General features: G+C 41.2%; 1 protein-coding gene, 2 long non-coding RNA genes and 1 other non-coding gene across 4 annotated transcripts in view; all 4 read left to right on the top strand.

Moving 5' to 3' along the window:
• LOC146663654 (voltage-gated delayed rectifier potassium channel KCNH4-like) overlaps nt 1-12,059 on the top strand; it is a 44,791-nt gene extending 32,732 nt beyond the window's left edge. The window contains exons 12-16 of the mRNA XM_085416516.1: nt 5,763-5,801; nt 7,128-7,510; nt 8,152-8,246; nt 9,846-9,922; nt 10,804-12,059. Coding sequence (XP_085272642.1) covers nt 5,763-5,801; nt 7,128-7,510; nt 8,152-8,246; nt 9,846-9,922; nt 10,804-11,841 — 1,632 coding nt within the window. The 3' untranslated portion in view covers nt 11,842-12,059. The remainder of the gene's footprint in view (nt 1-5,762; nt 5,802-7,127; nt 7,511-8,151; nt 8,247-9,845; nt 9,923-10,803) is intronic.
• Nucleotides 12,060-14,417: 2,358 nt separating this feature from the next.
• On the top strand, nt 14,418-15,186 carry LOC146663653 (uncharacterized). Its single transcript, XR_014912917.1, has 4 exons — nt 14,418-14,470; nt 14,558-14,640; nt 14,801-14,911; nt 15,021-15,186. It is a non-coding gene; the product is annotated as an uncharacterized LOC146663653 (long non-coding RNA).
• A 1,994-nt stretch (nt 15,187-17,180) lies between these two features.
• Nucleotides 17,181-17,252, top strand: trnaq-uug (transfer RNA glutamine (anticodon UUG)). Its single transcript has one exon. It is a non-coding gene; the product is annotated as a tRNA-Gln (tRNA).
• A 798-nt stretch (nt 17,253-18,050) lies between these two features.
• Nucleotides 18,051-18,887, top strand: LOC146663651 (uncharacterized). Its single transcript, XR_014912916.1, has 4 exons — nt 18,051-18,106; nt 18,194-18,276; nt 18,437-18,547; nt 18,656-18,887. It is a non-coding gene; the product is annotated as an uncharacterized LOC146663651 (long non-coding RNA).
• The last annotated feature ends 804 nt before the right edge of the window (nt 18,888-19,691 follow it).

Genomic DNA, 19,691 nt, shown 5'->3' with positions numbered 1-19,691 from the left:
CTTTAAGTAACCATTGCATATATTGGTATATATAAAACACCCAGCACGCCCCTGCGGGCGGTTTATCCTTCAAGCTCGGGTCCTCTACCAGAGGCCTGGGAGCTTGAGGGTCCTGCGCAGTATCTTAGCTGTTCCCAGGACTGCGCTCTTCTGGACAGAGATTTCCGATGTTGTTCCCGGGATCTGCTGGAGCCACTCGCCTAGCTTGGGAGTCACCGCACCTAGTGCTCCGATTACCACGGGGACCACCGTTACCTTCACCCTCCACATCCTCTCGAGCTCTTCTCTGAGCCCTTGGTATTTCTCCAGCTTCTCGTGTTCCTTCTTCCTGATATTGCTGTCATTCGGAACCGCTACATCGATCACTACGGCCGCCTTCTTCTGTTTGTCTACCACCACTATGTCCGGTTGGTTAGCCACCACCATTTTGTCCGTCTGTATCTGGAAGTCCCACAGGATCTTAGCTCGGTCATTCTCCACCACCCTTGGGGGCATCTCCCATTTTGACCTCGGGACTTCCAGGTTATACTCGGCACAGATGTTCCTGTACACTATGCCGGCCACTTGGTTATGGCGTTCCATGTATGCCTTGCCTGCTAGCATCTTGCACCCTGCTGTTATGTGCTGGATTGTCTCTGGGGCATCTTTACACAGCCTGCACCTGGGGTCTTGCCTGGTGTGATAGACCCCAGCCTCTATGGATCTTGTGCTCAGAGCTTGTTCTTGTGCTGCCATGATTAGTGCCTCTGTGCTGTCTTTCAGTCCAGCTTTGTCCAGCCACTGGTAGGATTTCTGGATATCAGCCACCTCCTCTATCTGCCGGTGGTACATACCGTGCAGGGGCCTGTCCTTCCATGATGGTTCCTCGTCTCCCTCCTCTTTCTTGGGTTTCTGCTGCCTGAGGTATTCACTGAGCACTCGGTCAGTTGGGGCCATCTTCCCAATGTATTCTTGGATGTTCCTTGTCTCATCCTGGACTGTGGTGCTGACACTCACCAGTCCCCGGCCCCCTTCCTTCCGCTTATCGTACAGCCTCAGGGTGCTGGACTTGGGGTGAAACCCTCCATGCATGGTAAGGAGCTTTCTTGTCTTTATGTCAGTGGTTTCTATCTCCTCCTTTGGCCAGCTTATTACCCCAGCAGGGTATCTGATCACGGGCAGGGCGTATGTGTTGATGGCCCGGATCTTGTTCTTACCATTCAGCTGACTCCTCAGGACTTGCCTGACCCTCTGCAGGTACTTGGTGGTTGCAGCCTTTCTAGCGGCCTCTTCATGGTTCCCATTCGCCTGCGGGATCCCCAAGTACTTGTAACTGTCCTCTATGTCTGCAATGTTGCCTTCTGGTAGTTCAATCCCCTCAGTTCTGACTACCTTCCCTCTCTTTGTTACCATCCGACTACACTTCTCCAGTCCGAACGACATTCCAATGTCATTGCTGTATAGCCTGGTAGTGTGGATCAGTGAATCGATGTCTCGTTCACTCTTGGCATACAGCTTGATGTCATCCATGTACAGGAGGTGGCTGACAACTGCTCCGTTCCGTAGTCGGTATCCGTAGCCAGTCTTGTTAATGATCTCACTGAGGGGGTTCAGGCCTATGCAGAACAGCAGTGGGGACAGAGCATCTCCTTGGTAGATCCCGCACTTGATGGTAACTTGTGCTATGGGCTTGGAGTTGGCCTCTAGTGTTGTACGCCACATCCCCATTGAGTTCCTGATGAAGGCTCTTAGGGTCCCATTGATCTTGTACAATTCTAGGCATTCCAGTATCCAGCTGTGGGGCATTGAGTCATAGGCCTTCTTGTAATCAATCCAGGAAGTGCACAGGTTGGTCAGTCTGGTCTTGCAGTCTCGGCTGATTGTTCTGTCTACCAGTAGCTGGTGTTTTGCACCTCTGGTATTCTTGCCAATTCCTTTCTGTGTCCCGCTCATGTATTGACCCATGTGCCTGTTCATCTTAGCCGATATGATGCCTGACAGGAGCTTCCATGTAGTACTGAGGCAGGTTATTGGTCGGTAGTTGGAGGGGACCGGTCCCTTCTTGGGGTCCTTGGGGATCAGGACCGTCCGGCCTTCAGTTAGCCATTCCGGGTGTCTTTCGTTAACTAGCAGCTGGTTCATTTGTGCTGCCAGACGCTCGTGGAGTGCAGTCAGCTTCTTCAGCCAGTAGGTGTGAACCATGTCGGGCCCTGGTGCTGTCCAACTCTTCATACTGGAGACCCTTTCTTGGATATCTGCCACTGTGATGGTTACTGGACCCTGTTCAGGGAGGTCGCTGTGGTCTGCCCTCAGATCCTCTAGCCACTGAGCATTGCCGTTATGGGTTGCATCCTTCTCCCATATGCTCTTCCAGTATTGTTCTGTCTCCAGCCTTGGTGGTGCTGTTCTCTTATTGTTCCCTTGCCACTGAGAGTACACCTTTGCTGGTTCTGTGGAGAACAGCTGGTTTATTCTCCTGCCTTCTATCTCTCTGGTGTACCTCCTCAAGCGGCTGGCCAAGGCTGTGAGTCTTTGCTTGGCAGTTTCCAAGGCCTCAGGTATGGACAGCTTGCTGTATTTCTTAGGCACCTTATTTGTCGCACCTTTCTGCAACTCCGTTAGTTGGCTAACCTCCCTCTGTGCTACTTTGATCTTGCCCTCTAGCCTCCTTCTCCATGGAGGGTACTGCCCCTTGTGGCTGTTCAACTTGTAGCCAAGCATCTCACTGATCACTGCTGCCGTATTGTAGATCAGCTTGTTAGTGTCGGTAACCGTGGTTGTAGGTATTGTCCGTAGTGCTGCATTAACATCATCTAGCAGACCTTCTGAGGGTACTTCACGTAATCTTGGTAACCGGCTACGGGGGATCCAGGTTTCAAGCTTGGCCATGATCCTATTTTTCAGGTCAGTTCCTCTCGCACTTAACGATCCTTCTCCTATCGCACTTGGGGCTATGTACCCAATCTCGGGTGGGGGTGATGATATCTCCCCCCTGACCTGGCGTCCTGACTCCTCCTTGCCGTAGCATTTGTGTTGTACCTCGTCAATCTCTAGCTGTGAGAGCAGTCCCTTCTTTCGAATGTTGGAACACTGAGCTACTAGTTGTTTCGCCGTCATTGTGGATGTTGGGTATCGAAGAATCCATAGGTCCCTCATCCTATTCATGTAGCCCCTTCCGCCGGGGTTACTTGCGTAGTAGCATTCCAACAACGCCCTGTTTTCGTCCCTTGCCCACCGATGCCTTCTTGTTCCAGTAGCCCACTTTTCGTCAGGGTGCCCTGGTTCCTCAACACCTGACGCGGACCTTGTTGATCCGGGCGACGTCCGAGCCGGCATGCCTTCATATTTATCTGTCTCGCTCATGTCTGCGGTAGGCTTGCTTAGCATAGGGGGTCTAGCCTTAGGACCCTTACTGGATACAGACGCCCCAGGCAGGAATCGAACTTGCGATCCTCTGTTCCAAACACACACACACACACACACAGTTGTACTGGTCTCATCGGCATCCTCACAGTGGGTCTTTTTAAGATGGGAATTCCTCTAGGAAGGGAAGTCCTTTAACTCCTGAGACTAACTTGAGTATTATATACTGACAGCACAGTAATCAGTCAGTCGCAGTGAAACAGTGCCAAAGAAACAGATTGTAGGAATACTTATTACAATATAAGGTATCCACAAGGGACTACTTTATCTTCTGTAAATGGAGAAAAAGCAGAATGCCAGATGGAAAAAGACTTTTCTTTTTCTGTCAATTCTATAATTTAATTTCAGCTTTTGTTGCTTTGCTGTCAGTGAAATTATTTTTAGCAGTTTGGGGAGAAAATGTAACATTTTTTTACTCAGCAAACCAAGCTGAGTGTCTCAGCTGGAGAAACTAAAAACATCAACTGCAAGTCAGATACACTGAAATTGTAATCATCAGCCAATTATGTAAAAAACACTCTATACTGGTATTATTATAAGTTTGCTATTACATAAATCACTCCAAAGCACTCGCTGTGAACCCGCAGCTCTCACTGGCTTTATGGAGGATTACACTGCGTAGTTACTTTAGTTACTTAAAGCTCATCAGTTATTTGTCCAGCCTGGATCTTGCTTCACTTCATAGCAAATGCTGTGCACTCTACCAACTCAACACCCAATGGCAGACTTACTTTCAAAACATTAACAGTAAAAGTAATGATGTGTCAGAGTTGTCAGGTTTAAGGTCAGGTTGAATGGTTTGTTGTAATTGGGGTCTAGGACCCAGGAGTGTTGCTTATTTCTTAAGGGAGGTGAGCTTTGAAAGATCAGGGATGATTGCGCTGTACTGGGCAGAGTGGGAAGGTCACTCCACCACCAGGGATCCAGCAGAGTGTCAAAATTTGTTGGGCTATAATGACCGTGTCGCCACAGGGAGGGTTAAGTAGTCTGTAGTCATGGCGTGTGAAGAACAAGCCGGTCGGTCTGAGTTATGGGGATGTGGCTCCCTTTGGAGCCTCAAATTGACAAAAACAGTTTAACAAAGTTGACAAAGATACCCGCTGCTAAGCAGTGATGACAGTATACAAAAATGATATTAGTTATATATAGCTACCACAGCTTTATTTGCCACCCGAACTTTGAGTTTTTAGCATGACGATTCTAACCTGGAGAGTGCAGCTCGCAGAGACGACTACTATCTCAGATGACCCGCCCACAGACCACATTAATGTCTCTGGAAGTGCATCTTCCACTGTGAGAGCTCATAGACAGCTCTATTTGGGATAACTCTGTTTCAACTTGTTGGACCCAGTAGATCCAGTTTGAGATTTTCTAGACTCTAGAAGTAAAAAGAAAAGCTCTCTACTATGCAAAACCCTCTCTACTTACTTGATAATCAGATACGGTGTGTAATTTTACAAGTCAGTCAGGCATAATTTGCTGCTTCCGTCCCTTTTTTGTGCAAGATAGCATACTTGTGACTGAAATTCCCAGAATCCCCTGTCCCTGCAAACCTACTTTGCTATGTGGGACACTTGTTGCATTAGTGCTCCTTTAATTGACTTGACATTTAATGTAAGTTGAAACCAATGTTTCTCACTGGCTGGTTAATCATCCCATTTTGCTCCAGGGTTAGTTTCCTTATGAGGAGTGTTTGCCCCTGTTTTCAACAGATTCATGCACGTTTTCCCTTCGCCTCCCACATAGCACCACTTTTTTTTTTTAACCTCAGCATTGTGCTTTAACAAAAGATTAAATTTAATTCACGTCCTCGCTGGTTTCCCTCGTCAAAGTGCATCGCTGGCATGATGTTGCTAGAATGGCAGGCTGTGGCTTGTGCTGTCACATTAGCCATGTTGTCAGAAGCACATTTTTGACACACAAGGGAAGGACTCACGCTACCACAGCTTTATTTGCCACCCAGCTGGTGATTGCTAAGTTGCTAAAACTTTCTAGCCATAGACACACACACATACACACATACATACACACACACACACCAGGGAAAGACAAACTTCCCCTGGAATTCTGGCGCAATCGAGCGTAGAAAGAAGATTGAGCATGTAATTCAGCTCATGTGGCTGCATCGCTGGCCAAGTTCATTTAATTAGTGGCACCAGTGGATGAAAGAGAGACTAACAAATTTGAATTTAGACACTTTTGCTACAGAAAAGGAACCAGTGAAATGTATTCATTTTTTGGGATTTCACGGCAACAGTTAATCTAAAATGTTCAGGGTTTGATACACAGGAGGCTGAATGAATAAATGAAGGTATTATGCCTTACTTTCTTTCTTGTGTCTTTCTTTTTTGTCAACGCAGGGCCTCCGAAGATTTTCAAAGTCACCGAGGCTTCCACACGTGAGTTCAGTGCAAATTCAGTATCCTTCTAGTCAGGTTTCACATTTTCAGATTTCCTTAACATACTGCTGGTATTGAATTTTAATCTACAGCTGGCAGTGCCTTGGAACAGCTGTTGTCATTACGTGTGCTGTGTATTTTTGAGATTTCATCCACCATTTTTTTCTGGAACTTACTGCAATGCTAGTGAGTACTTTGGGGGGACTTGTGTAAGGACTTCCCCTACATGAAAGCAGCTCAGTCTCTCAAGCTGGCACACTAACTGGGTCAATAGCTCCTTTAATGGGAACTCTTATGAGCTACTTTGCTTACTGTGTACTGAACTTATCAGTCTGCTTTATTGCTGTATCATTAAAACACTATTTACAGTGCTCACTTTGTCTGTTTTAAACGGCTGTGTAATACAGTTCTGTTGGCAGAAGCACAGCACATTTCTAACATTAGTAAATTAATGATGGACATACTGTCAGCTGTAAATACATAATTGTCCTCATCGGCAGCTTTAAACCATATTAGATGTTTTAAACTTGACAGATAGTTTGAACAGAACAGTTTTTAAGATATGTTTTAGTTCTTTTTTGTTTTTTCATTAAAAAAGATAAAACAAAAAAGTCTTCTTTGGTGTTTGTTATGCATAAATATATAAAGAGATAAATATAAGAGCTGAATCTTAAGTTTGGATCTGAATTTATTCTTGCTTTAATTTAAGATGAATTTTCCAAGATATGCACATTTTATCTATATTACATACAGTAGAAGCTTTTTTTCCTCTCACTGAGAAAAAAATAAATTCTTATGGGTCTGAAAAAAGTTTTTTTTCCCCCATTCTCAAGTTACAATTTTTAATTATTATCTCAAAATCTGGTAATGTGAAATTTCAAGATTTTTGTCAATTTTTAGTTATTTTCTAACACCATCTGTAGCCCAGACCCTGACCCTTACCCTAAACCTACCCCTAAGGTCAAATTATTGACTTGACTTAAAAATAAACTGAGATTTTGACTCACAAGTAGCAGATTTTTTTTTCCAGTTGCAAAAATAAGCTCCTATAATCTTTCAATAGTTAAGAAGCCTTCGAAAAAGTTCATGGATCCAGATCCAGATGTGACTCAAAGAGTTAACCATTTAACTAAATCAAGACAAAGTCCCATTTCAGTTAAAATTATAATGCAAGTTCAAATACACCATCCAAAAGCAAATAGGTCTTCTTACTGATCTTGCTAACAAGCAGAGCTAACTATCATCACTTTACTGTTTTTATCTTACTATTTTGAGAGTGTACAGTTTAGTTGCTAACTCTCCATACTGTACTTTCTTTTTGTGCAGCAATCCAGGCTTCCTTCTATTGTGGAAACCAAGACTGATGACCCTGACGACTCCTTCCACCTGTCGCCAGCCACGCGCTCCCGCCGCAACCTCCTGCTGCCCAACTTCACCAGCCCCGTTCGCCGCACCTCCCTGGGGAACCTCCTGGGGGACGAGTTACGGCAGTTCAACGCCCTGCGACGCTGCCGTTCGCCGAACCTTAGCCGTGGCTTCCTAGGACAGAGCTCCCCTCAGCCACCTTCGAAAAAAGAGCACACGACTCCTGTCTCAGCCCCGAGCACGGCATCAACTGCAGCTGAGGGAGAGTCAGGAGCTGAGCAAAAGCCTACAAAGCTGCTCATTCCAACTGTCACTTGTTTTGGGCCACCGGATCTTAGTCCCAGGTAGTCATATTTAATTTCAGGCCTCAGCCAGAACATAAGTAAAAACGCAAAGGCTAAATTAATGTCATACAATTCCATGCGGTTTAATAATAATATGTACTCAGGAACTATAATACTAACTAAAGTACTTTACGGCTGTTCTATGTGTGTTTTGATGATACATAAGGAGCATAATTTTTTCTTTCTACTTCAAAACAATTTCACACGTATTTCTTGAATGTTTATATAGTCACCTTGATTTTAATACAGTCATAGTATCTCCAAGAGCATCTGAATGAGGCTTTGCAGTAATGGACTGAGCAGAAAGCTGCAGATGGAGTGTATTTGCATTGCATATTTCAACAGATGTTACTGCATTTCATAACCATCATACCTTATACTCCCGATCCCGCTATCTGTATTCATAATGCATCCCTAAGTCACCCAGTAAGTTCTAGGTATGGGTAAGTGCTGGTTCACAGAGCTCAGGTGTCTGCCCCTCCAGACTTGTGCTGCTGTCTTCATGTTCAAACCCACATGGGCGTCTGCCAGCAGCAGCTCTCATGGCACATCGCTCGGTCGTCTCTTGGCTCCAGTGATAATTGAAAAAGCTCTACTGTTACATTAACTCCGGTCTCCCTCCTCTTCACCCCTCTCGCCAGGGTTGTAGATGGCATCGAAGACAACGGGAGTACGTTCCATTTCAACGTTGAGCACAGCAGGCCTAATGCCAGCTCAGAGAGCAGCAGCACCCAAGGTAAGTCAAACCACCCACGAGCTGCTAGGGTCACCTGGGTGCCAGATGGCTGGAGGTAAACTCAGGAGTTCAAATAGTGGATACCACAAGGCAGGTCTGCCTGCTTTAGGGGGAATATGAGAGCGCAGCAGAATGAAATGACAGCCAGGTGTCCACAGAGTCAGAGAACATGTTAAAGGACAACTGAGGTCAAAGCAGGGCTTTGGCCATCTGACCTCAATCTCCACGCATGGTTGCTTTCCTCCTAGGATTACTATCAGTTTCAGTTCAGTAGAGATTAAGCTAATTTGCTTATTAAGGGGAGTGCTTTGGTAGCATAGTCTTGCAACTTGCATCTCTTTAGCTCCTCTCTGGCGATCTCCAGTTTCTGTTTTGATTGCAGACAGTTATTCCTGTCTGCCTATCATCATCTGCTTGCTTGTGGACACTATGATACTAGACCAAGGTTATATAGAAAGCCAAAGCACTTTCTACAAAGACTGCAAAACCAGTCTTTGTAAAGTTAAACACTATGTAACACAGTGCAATGTGCAGCTGTATTAGATTGCATAATATAAAGAAATTTTCAAATATGTGTTGCATTATGCACTCCAGCAGAAAAGCAAATTAAACTCTCTATACAGCTCACAAAACTGCTGTTACAACTAACACATCCCACCCACCTCAGACAGATAAATTAATGCATGTACAGTTTGTGAATTTTCTGTATTTGTGTAAAACTATAGCCTAAAATATCATCCTTTTTTCTTGCAAGTCATAAAAGAAGAAAAGAAGGACTAAATTAAATGAAAAATAAATCACGTGGTCTCTTTTTTTTAGGAAGAATAAGGAAACGTTAGATACCTGTTGACGGGAAAATGTGAACCTCTAAGAATAGTTGGAAATTTGCATGTGAAATTAGAGTGAGGTTCTTTCAGTCAGTAGAATGACAATCATGACTCGGCTCCCCTTTAGTATTTTTTAAAAAGAGATTTAGAGCTCTGTCCTCCCCGGTGTTTCAGTCTCAACATGGGAACAACGAGGAGCCACTGGTCAGTCGAGTCGAGATCTTTGTCCGGTGTACAGATAGAGGATGCTCACAAAGAAACCATGGGTAACATCTAAGTAGCTGAAGTCCCTTCTAATAATGATGTTCATGTTTATGAGCCCACCATCAAGAGAACAGTGAACAACAACGGTGTGCATGCAGGACTGTAAGGAAAGAGAACTGTCTGTGTGCACCACAAAGCTGTTTAAAACTATGTTTTGTGGATGAAAGAAAAGCTTAAATTTCCTCCAGGTAGATTCCTCATCAAAAGTTACCAAAAGCATTGAATGGCAATGACTCCTGGGAGTCAGAGGGTCACACCAGACACTCAAAGCGAAGGATCACTTATTTTTGTCCATCATAAAAAAATATGTTTCTATTTTGGGGATTTAAGTGAAATTTGGATGACGTTTCATTTATAGAGAAATTTAAACATACATAGTTACACATGCATGTATAACTTCTATCGGCACATACTGGGGTCATGCAACATAATTTTTCTTTATATTAAAATTGATCAATCCTCCTGGGAGCTAAAACTCCTCCTATTTTTCTTCCCCTCGTTTCCCAAGACACCACACAAAATAATCCTGCTCTGCTCCTGGAGACGGAGGAGGTCAGGCAGAGCATCAGTCAACTCAACCTTCAGGTGAGCTACAGCCCCTTAGCCCAAATTAAAATTGATAGCACAGAGGATAATGTAGCCCTGAGTGTGAATTCTCACAGATCCAGAGCAGTTTGCTCAGTGCTCTCCTTCTTATTATCATACATTCTGTCTTTGGTAGTGACTGAATATGAAACACAGGAATAATTAAGAAACAAAAATCCATCTTATTCTATGTTGTATGTAAAAAGCAAAAATATAGAATCACAAGCTTCACTTTTTTTGTCACACAGATAAATTTGTAGCATCTCATCTACTATCGGCCTGCTTGGTGTATGTAAAGGGAAAATATAAAGTGAGATGAAGCAGACTTGATGCCGGCCTATACCTCAGTCTCCCCCTGCTCTCTTAATCTGAATGTAAATAGAGAGAAAGCAGGTGCAGCAGGAGTATCCAGATGGGTGCTGTCTGAAGTCAATATTAATTAATCAGCAGGGCACTTCTGCAATGCAGAGGATGGCTGGTAGTGCTGACTCTGCAATTTAAAAAATAGTTGACAACCTCTCTCTACTTGTGGCCCTTTTGGCCCCCATCTGCATTTTGTATATCCTTAGCTTTCTGTCTGCTTTATTCTCTGCTAGGGTCACTTACCTGCTCTTCTTCCTTGATTTCACAAGTGCTTTAGAAGACATCTCTTCAAGAGGGGATTTCAACTTTTTTACAGTCCTCGGAAGGTCATCAGAAAGTTATAGCTGGACATCAGCCCGAGAGTAAACTTTAAAGAGAGAAGCTGATTAATTCATTAATTAAGCAGCGATAGAACCTTATCATTTGTTACCTTAATGTTTCCCTTGAAAATTTACCTACATTGAATATGTTGGAAGTCTTTAAATGTCACATGTAAACTGTAAGTGCTCTCTCCACAGATGGGCACGTTAAACCAGGAAGTCTCTGAGCTCACCAAGAGCCTTCACCACATGATGCACATCCTCCAGGCTCACGTATCTTTTCATCACTACAATGCCTCTTTCCCCTCCCATCCGTGTGGTGTCCAAATGGCGTCCAACTCTCCCAGAGCCTCCAACAGCGGCATGCCTTTTAGTCATAGTTCAGCTTTCCACCTCCATAATGTTCCCGGGAGCCACTATTCCCACCAAAGTGCCCCAGCCGCTGGCCACTGGAGCTGCAGTGGAACTACTGAAACCCCAACAGAGAGCCACCAGCGGCCTCAGTCCTGTAGTCCGCCTGCTAACCACTGTCCAACACTCTCTCCAAAATCTTCTCCTAAATCTGTCCCGTGTCATAGCTCTGAGAGCATGACTGCACATCTGTGGACCAGCCCATCACTTCTTAGCATCAGCCCAGGCTTCCATGGAGGAAGTCCAGGCCTTCCACCTCATGCTGGACATGAAGACAACAGACCCCTCGGTGCTAGCTCAATTACCATCAGTCAGTCCCAGCCCACTTTGTGCCTGCAGCCTCCCAGTGATAATGATGAATACTCTTGCCTTTTGTCCAGTGTCCCTACAGGAATGTCCACACACAGCCTGCTGGACACATCACCCAGTCATTATGCCAACCTTAATCCTTTAAAAGCCTCAAATGAGGCCATGTGTGTCCTGATGTCCACCCCGCCATCTCACCCTCTGATCCAGGATACCTCAATCTTCCAAATTAAGGATTCAAACTCCTCTCTCCACCCTGTCTCTTCCTCTCCACCCACATTACCATGCCAGCCTTTTGGGAGTTCTGTGGATTCAGGATCATTACAATCTGATGTTATTGAGCCCCATCTCCCACTAGGTGACCCATCTGCGGTGGAGCACACCAGTCTGGAATGCCTACTGGGAAACACAGGCTCTTTGGAAAGCAGGGACAGTGGAAGTGCATCTTCACGACGGTCCAGCATCGGCGTTCAGACTCAGAGCACAGAGCAGTCGTGGTGCCTGGACCTCACGGATTAATATTTCCACATCTCAGCAGCAGACTGGAACAAAGCAGAACCCAACACGAAATTTCTAACATGCAACTTCTTCATGCAACAGTGTTTTCTGAGACTCTGGCAGAGACTGTCGATGTGTGCTCTGTTTCCCCACCTTTTACTTCCCATGCTCCCTTATTACTCAAACTCCACGCAATTTACACTATTTCTATGCAAAAGCATGTATTTTGTGCTTCATTTTGGCTTTACTGAAGTGTGTCTAAAAAAGAAAAAAGCTCACGACAGTGGGTTCCAGTATATATATTGTATATTTTTTCCAACATCTTCAGAACAACTTGCAGTTGATAATACCTGTTACCTCCTTGCATGGTAAAGTAATTTATTCTTTTTCCTACGGAAAAGGTTTCCAAATTAATGTGTAAGCATTCTACATGACAACCAGTTGATTGTGTACACAGGCGCTGTATTTATGTGCAGACAGGTGAGGATGATTTGCTGTTTTAAGAATACAGAGGAACAAAAATGAAACATGCCTCACTTTGCATGTAGAAAGTAGAGTATGTGCATCACACGGCATAGATTGTTTATTGTTTTTAATTGAATGTCTTTCTCAGTTCAGCCTTCTGGGTTGTTTTGTGAATATTTGGACAATAAATATCTAATATTTAAACTCCACCAACCAGTACACAGTACTTACTTATGATTTCAGTTATAATTATGTTAGTATCTCCTTTTAAAGCAGTCTTAAAACATCAAAATTTCCTATTTTTCCTCACTAAAGCGTTAAATAGAGCAAAACAATGCAAAAGAAAATCTTCCTCAAGCATTTATAATAAACACACCATAGCTGCTCATAATTTAAACATAAATAAAAAGATTTAGCTTCAAAGAAAAAAAATAAAGTGGGTCCCATTAAATATTTAAACTGGTCTTAATTTATGAAATAAAAATGCCTCCGAGGGACAAAAAGATGAACTTATGACACTTATAGAATTTTCAGAGTATTCAGGAACTTTTGAATGATTTCTCTCTGGCTGACAAAATAAATATGCAGAAAATGTGCAACTGTGTCCTTTGCTGTTGTGTCACACTTACCACTGTTTATGCAAATGATATTTCAGAGACAGAAAACATGTCAGAATAACCAGCATACTGTGTGCTATATATGACTGCTTAGTTGCAATAAGCCATCAGCAGTCAGGAGACCGGCATAAGCTTTGGAAAATTGCTTTGGAATTATTTAAGGAGAAAATGCAGTTACCGGTTATTTGTGTCAAAGCTTGAGAAAAAAGAAAAAGACAGAAACTGGATTATTTTTCACTGAGGCAAAGCTCTGAATTTTCTTGGATTTGGATTACGATGCTTTGCTGTTATTTGACAGGTTATTTGTGGTTTTCAAATCTCATGGTATTGCTTACATATATCAGTATAAAGACTTTTATATGCCAAGAAAAGTCGTGTTTTTGCGTTTTTTCCTAAAACGTTTTCTGTTTAGTTATTAGGTGATTAGTACTGATGCCTGAAAAAGACCAAAACTCACAATTATTAGACATCACTGTATTTGTTTAGTTTACTTTATTATTACTCTGGAAATTTGATGATTGTCTTGTCTGATTATTTCTTAATAATTAAGTTAAATTTGCAACCCCGAGTTTAACAAAATGAGAAACGAGAGGGCTGCAGCAGTTCAGCTTTGAAATAAATGGCTTCATTTTTGATATCTTTGAAGAAAGGATTAAAGAGGAAAAAAGATGTTTTTTAGAAACATGAATGTGTCCACAAGTTGAATAAAATTTCAGACGACCACAGAAGAACACAAAGTCAGCACCGTGCTTTCTTAAAAGAAGAGGATTTGCAGCTGCTCTGCGTCTCATTAGGGCCTTTGAATGCAACGGGTTTTTGGTGAGCGCTGGTTTATCCTCGTCCTTACTCGCCACTCAATCTGATTATATAAGTCAATGTACAATAATTGTGTTTTTTTAAAAGAAGCTGTTGATGAAACTTCCCAGACAAGAAAATAAGCAAACAAATGATCTTCTTTGCTGATTGGAACAGAGTAATTCTTCATATCTACATTTTTATGTAAATTTGGTTCATTATTAACTCATTATTTACACTTTCTAACAGAAGCAAAGGTTGTTTAACTGGAAAATCTGTTGGAAAACATCGGAATATGACGCTATTCCTTCAACAGCATATTGTGCATTCCCTGTACGTTGTGTCAGTGTGTGTTTTCCAAGACCCACCATGTGGGTGTTTCAGGTGTTCAAGGTAATATTACACTGAGCATGCAAAAGCAATGCAAATATTACACAACAGGTCAGAAGAATTGGTTGATTGCGCTTTATACGTGTCCTCACATCATGTTGTTACTTTGTGCTGCATATGTTGCTTATACAAACAGAACAACTGGTGTGCAAATATATTTGCACATTCTCTTGATGAGTCAAGTGGTGTCACGGTGTGTTTTTGCAGCATCACAGTCTGATCTTGATATTTCACTCTGTGTTTGTGCAAAAACCCACATGAAGTTTTGAGTTAATGATACACTAGATTCGCATCAATTGCACAAGACCAAATAAAAAAAAGGAGGATGGAAACCAAGCTGACACACATTTGAGGAATCACTCTCCAGAAGGATCGTTCATCAGGTGGGATGTGTTTGTCCTTCAATATGTGGATTATGGTGGAGCTTAAAGAGTTTGATCTTCTCACATTTATTCCCTTTTTTCATGCAGAGATTGGTGCAGTGAGGCGAGGCATCCTGAAGACATGAAGACTGTGATTGTTGCTGTTTTGGTTTTGCTGGTCATCAGCCAGAGTGAGTTAAGCTGCAGCCTGTTTATATATGCATCATTTTCCATATCTGTCAATGAGGCACATTTGGGAGACTCTGCTACTGTTCTATTTACTGTATTTAAATTATTGGCTGTGAAAATGCTTTGCTACAGTGATTAAACCTGATTTATTTTTTTTCCCAGGTGATGCTCTGAAGTGTTACTGTGGAGGTCTGCGACACTGCCCAAACTCTGTGGAGACCTGCCATGGCTTTAACAATGTCTGCACCAGTGCCATCATTTATGCAGGATCTAGTAAGTCAAAACCCTCATTTGGTTTAGTGTGCAGGAAAAAAAAAAAGAACAAAATTAAATCAGTTACAACAGATGATTTCATACCACCTTGTTTTCCTTGTTTCCACAGCTCCCAGATATTTCAAAGGTTGCATGAAGTCAAATGACTGCAGGATAATGAATCAGCCCAGTGTATCATCTGCCACTTGCTGCTCAGCTGATCTGTGCAACAGATACTAATGCCTGTAAACATGTTTACTGTCATGTAGTGTGCATTCTGGTGTTCTCATAATAAAGAGCAGTTTATTTTATCTTTGGCTTTTATATCAGTTCTTATTTGTATTATTTTCTATTCTCTAGAGAATTAATTGGGGGTTTTTCTTAAATGACAACATCACTTCATTACATTAATGTTTTTGAACTATTAGTTATTTATTGAACACTAACTAGGTTTGTTATGGCCAATTTAGAAAGGTGCTCATCATGAAATATGGTTTGTCAGTGGTTTGTTAAAGTAATAATTTCTGATTTTACATACAAAAAGCTGTTATAGGAAACTAACCAAAAAACTGAAACACTGAGGACATTAAAATGTGACTTAAAATTGTCAGTCAGTCAAAAGGTTATGCTTTAGCCAGAAACGGAAGCTATATTTAGATTATTATTAATATCCTTTTGTTATTCATTTATTGGGAAAATGCATCAAAGCGTTGTTACATGGGTGTTAGAAAATTAAATAATCCGCAGCCCTCTGAAAGGCTGGAACGACTAAACAAAGAAAATGATCAAAACAGACACAAACACAAAGAGACTGTTTACAGATGTTTGTATATATGTTTTTAAATAAATACATACAAAAAAAAACACTGATATAAAAGATCTGATATTTACAGTGCAACATAATGAGTTGGTATGATGTACTGACCCCAATACTATACCTCATGCACAGTATGTTATATTCCTGAATTAGTCTTATGTGTAAGAGGTATGGTAAAAGTAAGGACACAGGTTATATGTTTGTATTTAATTAGCCAACACTAGAGGATTTCATTTGGTTTCATTACTTGACAGAAATTACATTATGAGTTAAGTGGGATAGAAATTGCAAAGAACAGACAAGACCAGATGTAAGCTTGTACTTAATGCTGACTATGAATCATAAAAAGGCAGTATACCTAACAGACAACTTACCAAAAAATCCATTTCACACAAACATAGAATTTGTTCCCATTTCTTTAGTAGAATCTATGAAAAATGTCAAAGTTAATGCAAACTAACTAGAATTTTCCCATCAACAAAGCAAATCCCAAAGAGCTATTAGCTGAAAACGTGACATATCTCAGCACGGTGTCCAGTGTGTCCTTAAAATAGAGGGAAATTGGACAAATAGAGAAGACCGAACAAGTTCCAGGCCTAAAAAATATCTACAGCAGGTGAACAGTATCTGAAGGACATTAAGAAGTAAGAAAAAATCCAGCAGACCTGACACATACATCAGGCCCTTCAGTTGATCCATCTACTGTTTGCTGAGACCTTGTCAGAAATGGTCCCAGTGGATGGTTGGCTGTCAAAAAGCCTTTCTTAACCAAGGCAAACAGGAAGAACAGGTTGAGGTGTGCCACGTTACATAAGAACTGGACTGAAAATCAACAAATCCAGATGAATCCAAATTACAAATTTTTTTGTTCAAATCATCATCACTATGCCCAGAGGAGGTCAGGGGAGATGTGTTGTAGTGAGAGTGTCTACAGCAATCTTTAAACCTTTGAAACTCAGTCGAGACTCTGTCATGGTTTGTGGCTGCAATTCAGCCAGTGGTGTTGGGAAGTGTAACACTGTCAGTCATTGATTGAGCTCCCCAGAGTCTGCATCTCAATATTTTTGAAGCAGTTTTGGATCATTTTAACAGAGAAAAGAACAAAAGGCAACCAACATCCAAAGAAAAGCTTTGAATGTCCTTCAAGAAGCCTGGAGAGCTAGACTATTTAAAGAAATTACAAGAACGCTTGCCTAAAAGAGTTCAGAATGTGTTAAAGAATAAAGGTGATCATACCAAATATTGATTTTCAAGCTCGTTAGAATTGTACAAACTCTGTTTTTCCCTTAAATGCTGCATTTTAATTTATCTTTTCAGATGTTTCAATAAATCGCTGCACCAAATTCCAATTTTCCAAGAAAACATAAAGTAATGAGGGGTGACGTGACACTGCTTCTATTTTTCATTTTATATTATGCCAACACTCAGTAAATAAACGCTCTGTTTTTTTAGTGACACCAGCCTTTGAGAAGTGGTTCCATGGTGTAATGGTTAGCACTCTGGACTTTGAATCCAGTGATCTGAGTTCGAATCTCAGTGGAACCTGATGTCAAATTAAACTCTTTATAAATGGATACTGGATTTCCATATATGTCTGCATTTATTTCACATTTTCCTGACAAAACATAAACAAAGAGAAGTGACTTGAGACTTTTGCACAGCTCTATATGTATGCTAAGACCTTTTGGGTTTATGCTGATTGTCTTGTTACAAAGACTCCATGGGCTTATTTGGCAGTTTTCAACTTTGATGTTCGTGTTTTAAAAGGTTATGTTTTTTTTTAAATCTCTTCTCAGTTCTACATTAACACTTTATGATTATTTTTAAAACCCTTTTTTGTTATTTTTCAGGGTTTTTTTTATTAGTATTCAAAAGATTGGTTTTTCAGACATTTTTCATCTGTTTGTTTATGTTGTAAAACAGCTTCTCTTCTTGATTTCTTACTGGAAATCTTCAGGGACACACTGATCTGAAAATGTCCCTTATGATTGCACTCTGGTATTTCCAAGATCAATAACAAATCTTCAAACTAAACAATTCTCTGTATTTGACGAGGTTTTATCATGTTCTTTATACCCTGTTACAATTTGCTCACCTATTTATTTATTTATTTGCAGTGTTGGTCCAAATTGGTTGATTGCGCTTTATACGTGTCCTCACATCATGTTGTTACTTTGCGCTGCATATGTTGCTTATACAAACAGAACAATTGGTGTGCAAATATATTTGCACATTCTCTTGATGAGTCAAGTGGTGTCACGGTGTGTTTTTGCAGCATCACAGTCTGATCTTGATATTTCACTCTGCACGCTTGCACAACAAGACCAAATAAAAAAGGAGGATGGAAACCCAGCTGTCACACATTTGAGGAATCACTCTCCAGAAGAATCATTCATCAGGTGGGATGTGTTTGTCCTTCAATATGTGGATTATGGTGGAGCTTAAAGAGTTTGATCTTCTCACATTTATTCCCTTTTTTCATACAGAGATTGGTGCAGTGAGGCGAGGCATCCTGAAGACATGAAGACTGTGATTGTTGCTGTTTTGGTTTTGCTGGTCATCAGCCAGAGTGAGTTAAGCTTCAGCCTGTTTCTATATGCATCATTTTCCATATCTGTCAATGAGGCACATTTGGGAGACTCTGCTACTGTTCTATTTACTGTATTTAAATTATTGGCTGTGAAAATGCTTTGCTACAGTGATTAAACCTGATTTATTTTTTTTCCCAGGTGAAGCTCTGAAGTGTTACTGTGGAGGTCTGCGACACTGCCCAAACTCTGTGGAGACCTGCCATGGCTTTAACAATGTCTGCACCAGTGCCATCATTTATGCAGGATCTAGTAAGTCAAAACCCTCATTTGGTTTAGTGTGCAGGGGAAAAAAAAGAACAAAATTAAATCAGTTACAACAGATGATTTCATACCACCTTGTTTTCCTTGTTTCCACAGCTCCCAGATATTTCAAAGGTTGCATGAAGTCAAATGACTGCAGGATAATGAATCAGCCCGGTGTATCATCTGCCACTTGCTGCTCAGCTGATCTGTGCAACAGATAAATGGCTATCATACACAATATTTTCCAGCGAATAAATAATCCAATCCCACATATTGTGTAATACAATTTTCACAATAAAATCAACTAATTATACACATACAATGTTTTATGGCCATCAATAACTGCAAATCCTTTGTTAGTCTGGTGTTCCTTAGAATAGATTACTTCACTTTATTGTAATACAACTATAATTCAGGGGAGAAAAGAAAGCAAAATCAGACAATAACTTACATTTTCTGCAAAACAAAATACGGTTGTATCTTTGAGTGTGTTCCAAATCCCTCCGAATGTTATTTGCTTTCCAATTGCACCACCATGTGGCATTTAACCATGTGTTGTTTCTGCATAGAGATGACCTTTGTTACTAAAGAGTCACAGGAAAAATGTTTTTGTTTTTCAAAATGTGAGAAAGGTTTTGGAGTGACTGAGTCAAAGTCTGGACATAAATCCGACTGAAATGATTTGGCATGACTTTAAAGGCCATTCATGCTCAAGAAACCGCCAGTGTAGCTGAATTAAAACAATTCTGCAAAGCAGAGTTGGCCAAAATTTCTCTACGGAGTTGTGAAAGAATCATTACCAGTTATTGCAAAAGCTTGACTGCAATTTGTGCTGCCAAGGGTGGCACAACCAGTTATTAGGAAAGAAGAAAATACTTCGTTAATTGTGTAAGTATCTCTGAAAATATAAATAGAATTAATGAATCCCTTGGCTACACAAATGTGTCTTTTAAATCGCATAACATCTAATTGTATTTCTAGCTTACTAAACATCCAGAAGGATATAATAATAATAATAATAATAATAATAAATAATGTCAATTATGTCATGAAAAGTTGGATCAAGTCTTTTTTTTTTTTTTTTTTTTTTGGAGTATGAGTTTTTGAATTTAAACCTTTGTTGCAAATTACCCAAGCACTGCGAAATAAT

The sequence above is a fragment of the Rhamphochromis longiceps genome, linkage group LG8 (assembly GCF_057381845.1).
Source record: "Rhamphochromis longiceps isolate RC_006_pf linkage group LG8, R_longiceps_female_GT1.1, whole genome shotgun sequence".
Lineage (NCBI taxonomy): Eukaryota > Metazoa > Chordata > Actinopteri > Cichliformes > Cichlidae > Rhamphochromis > Rhamphochromis longiceps.
This window is presented reverse-complemented; position numbering and strand designations above follow the sequence as displayed.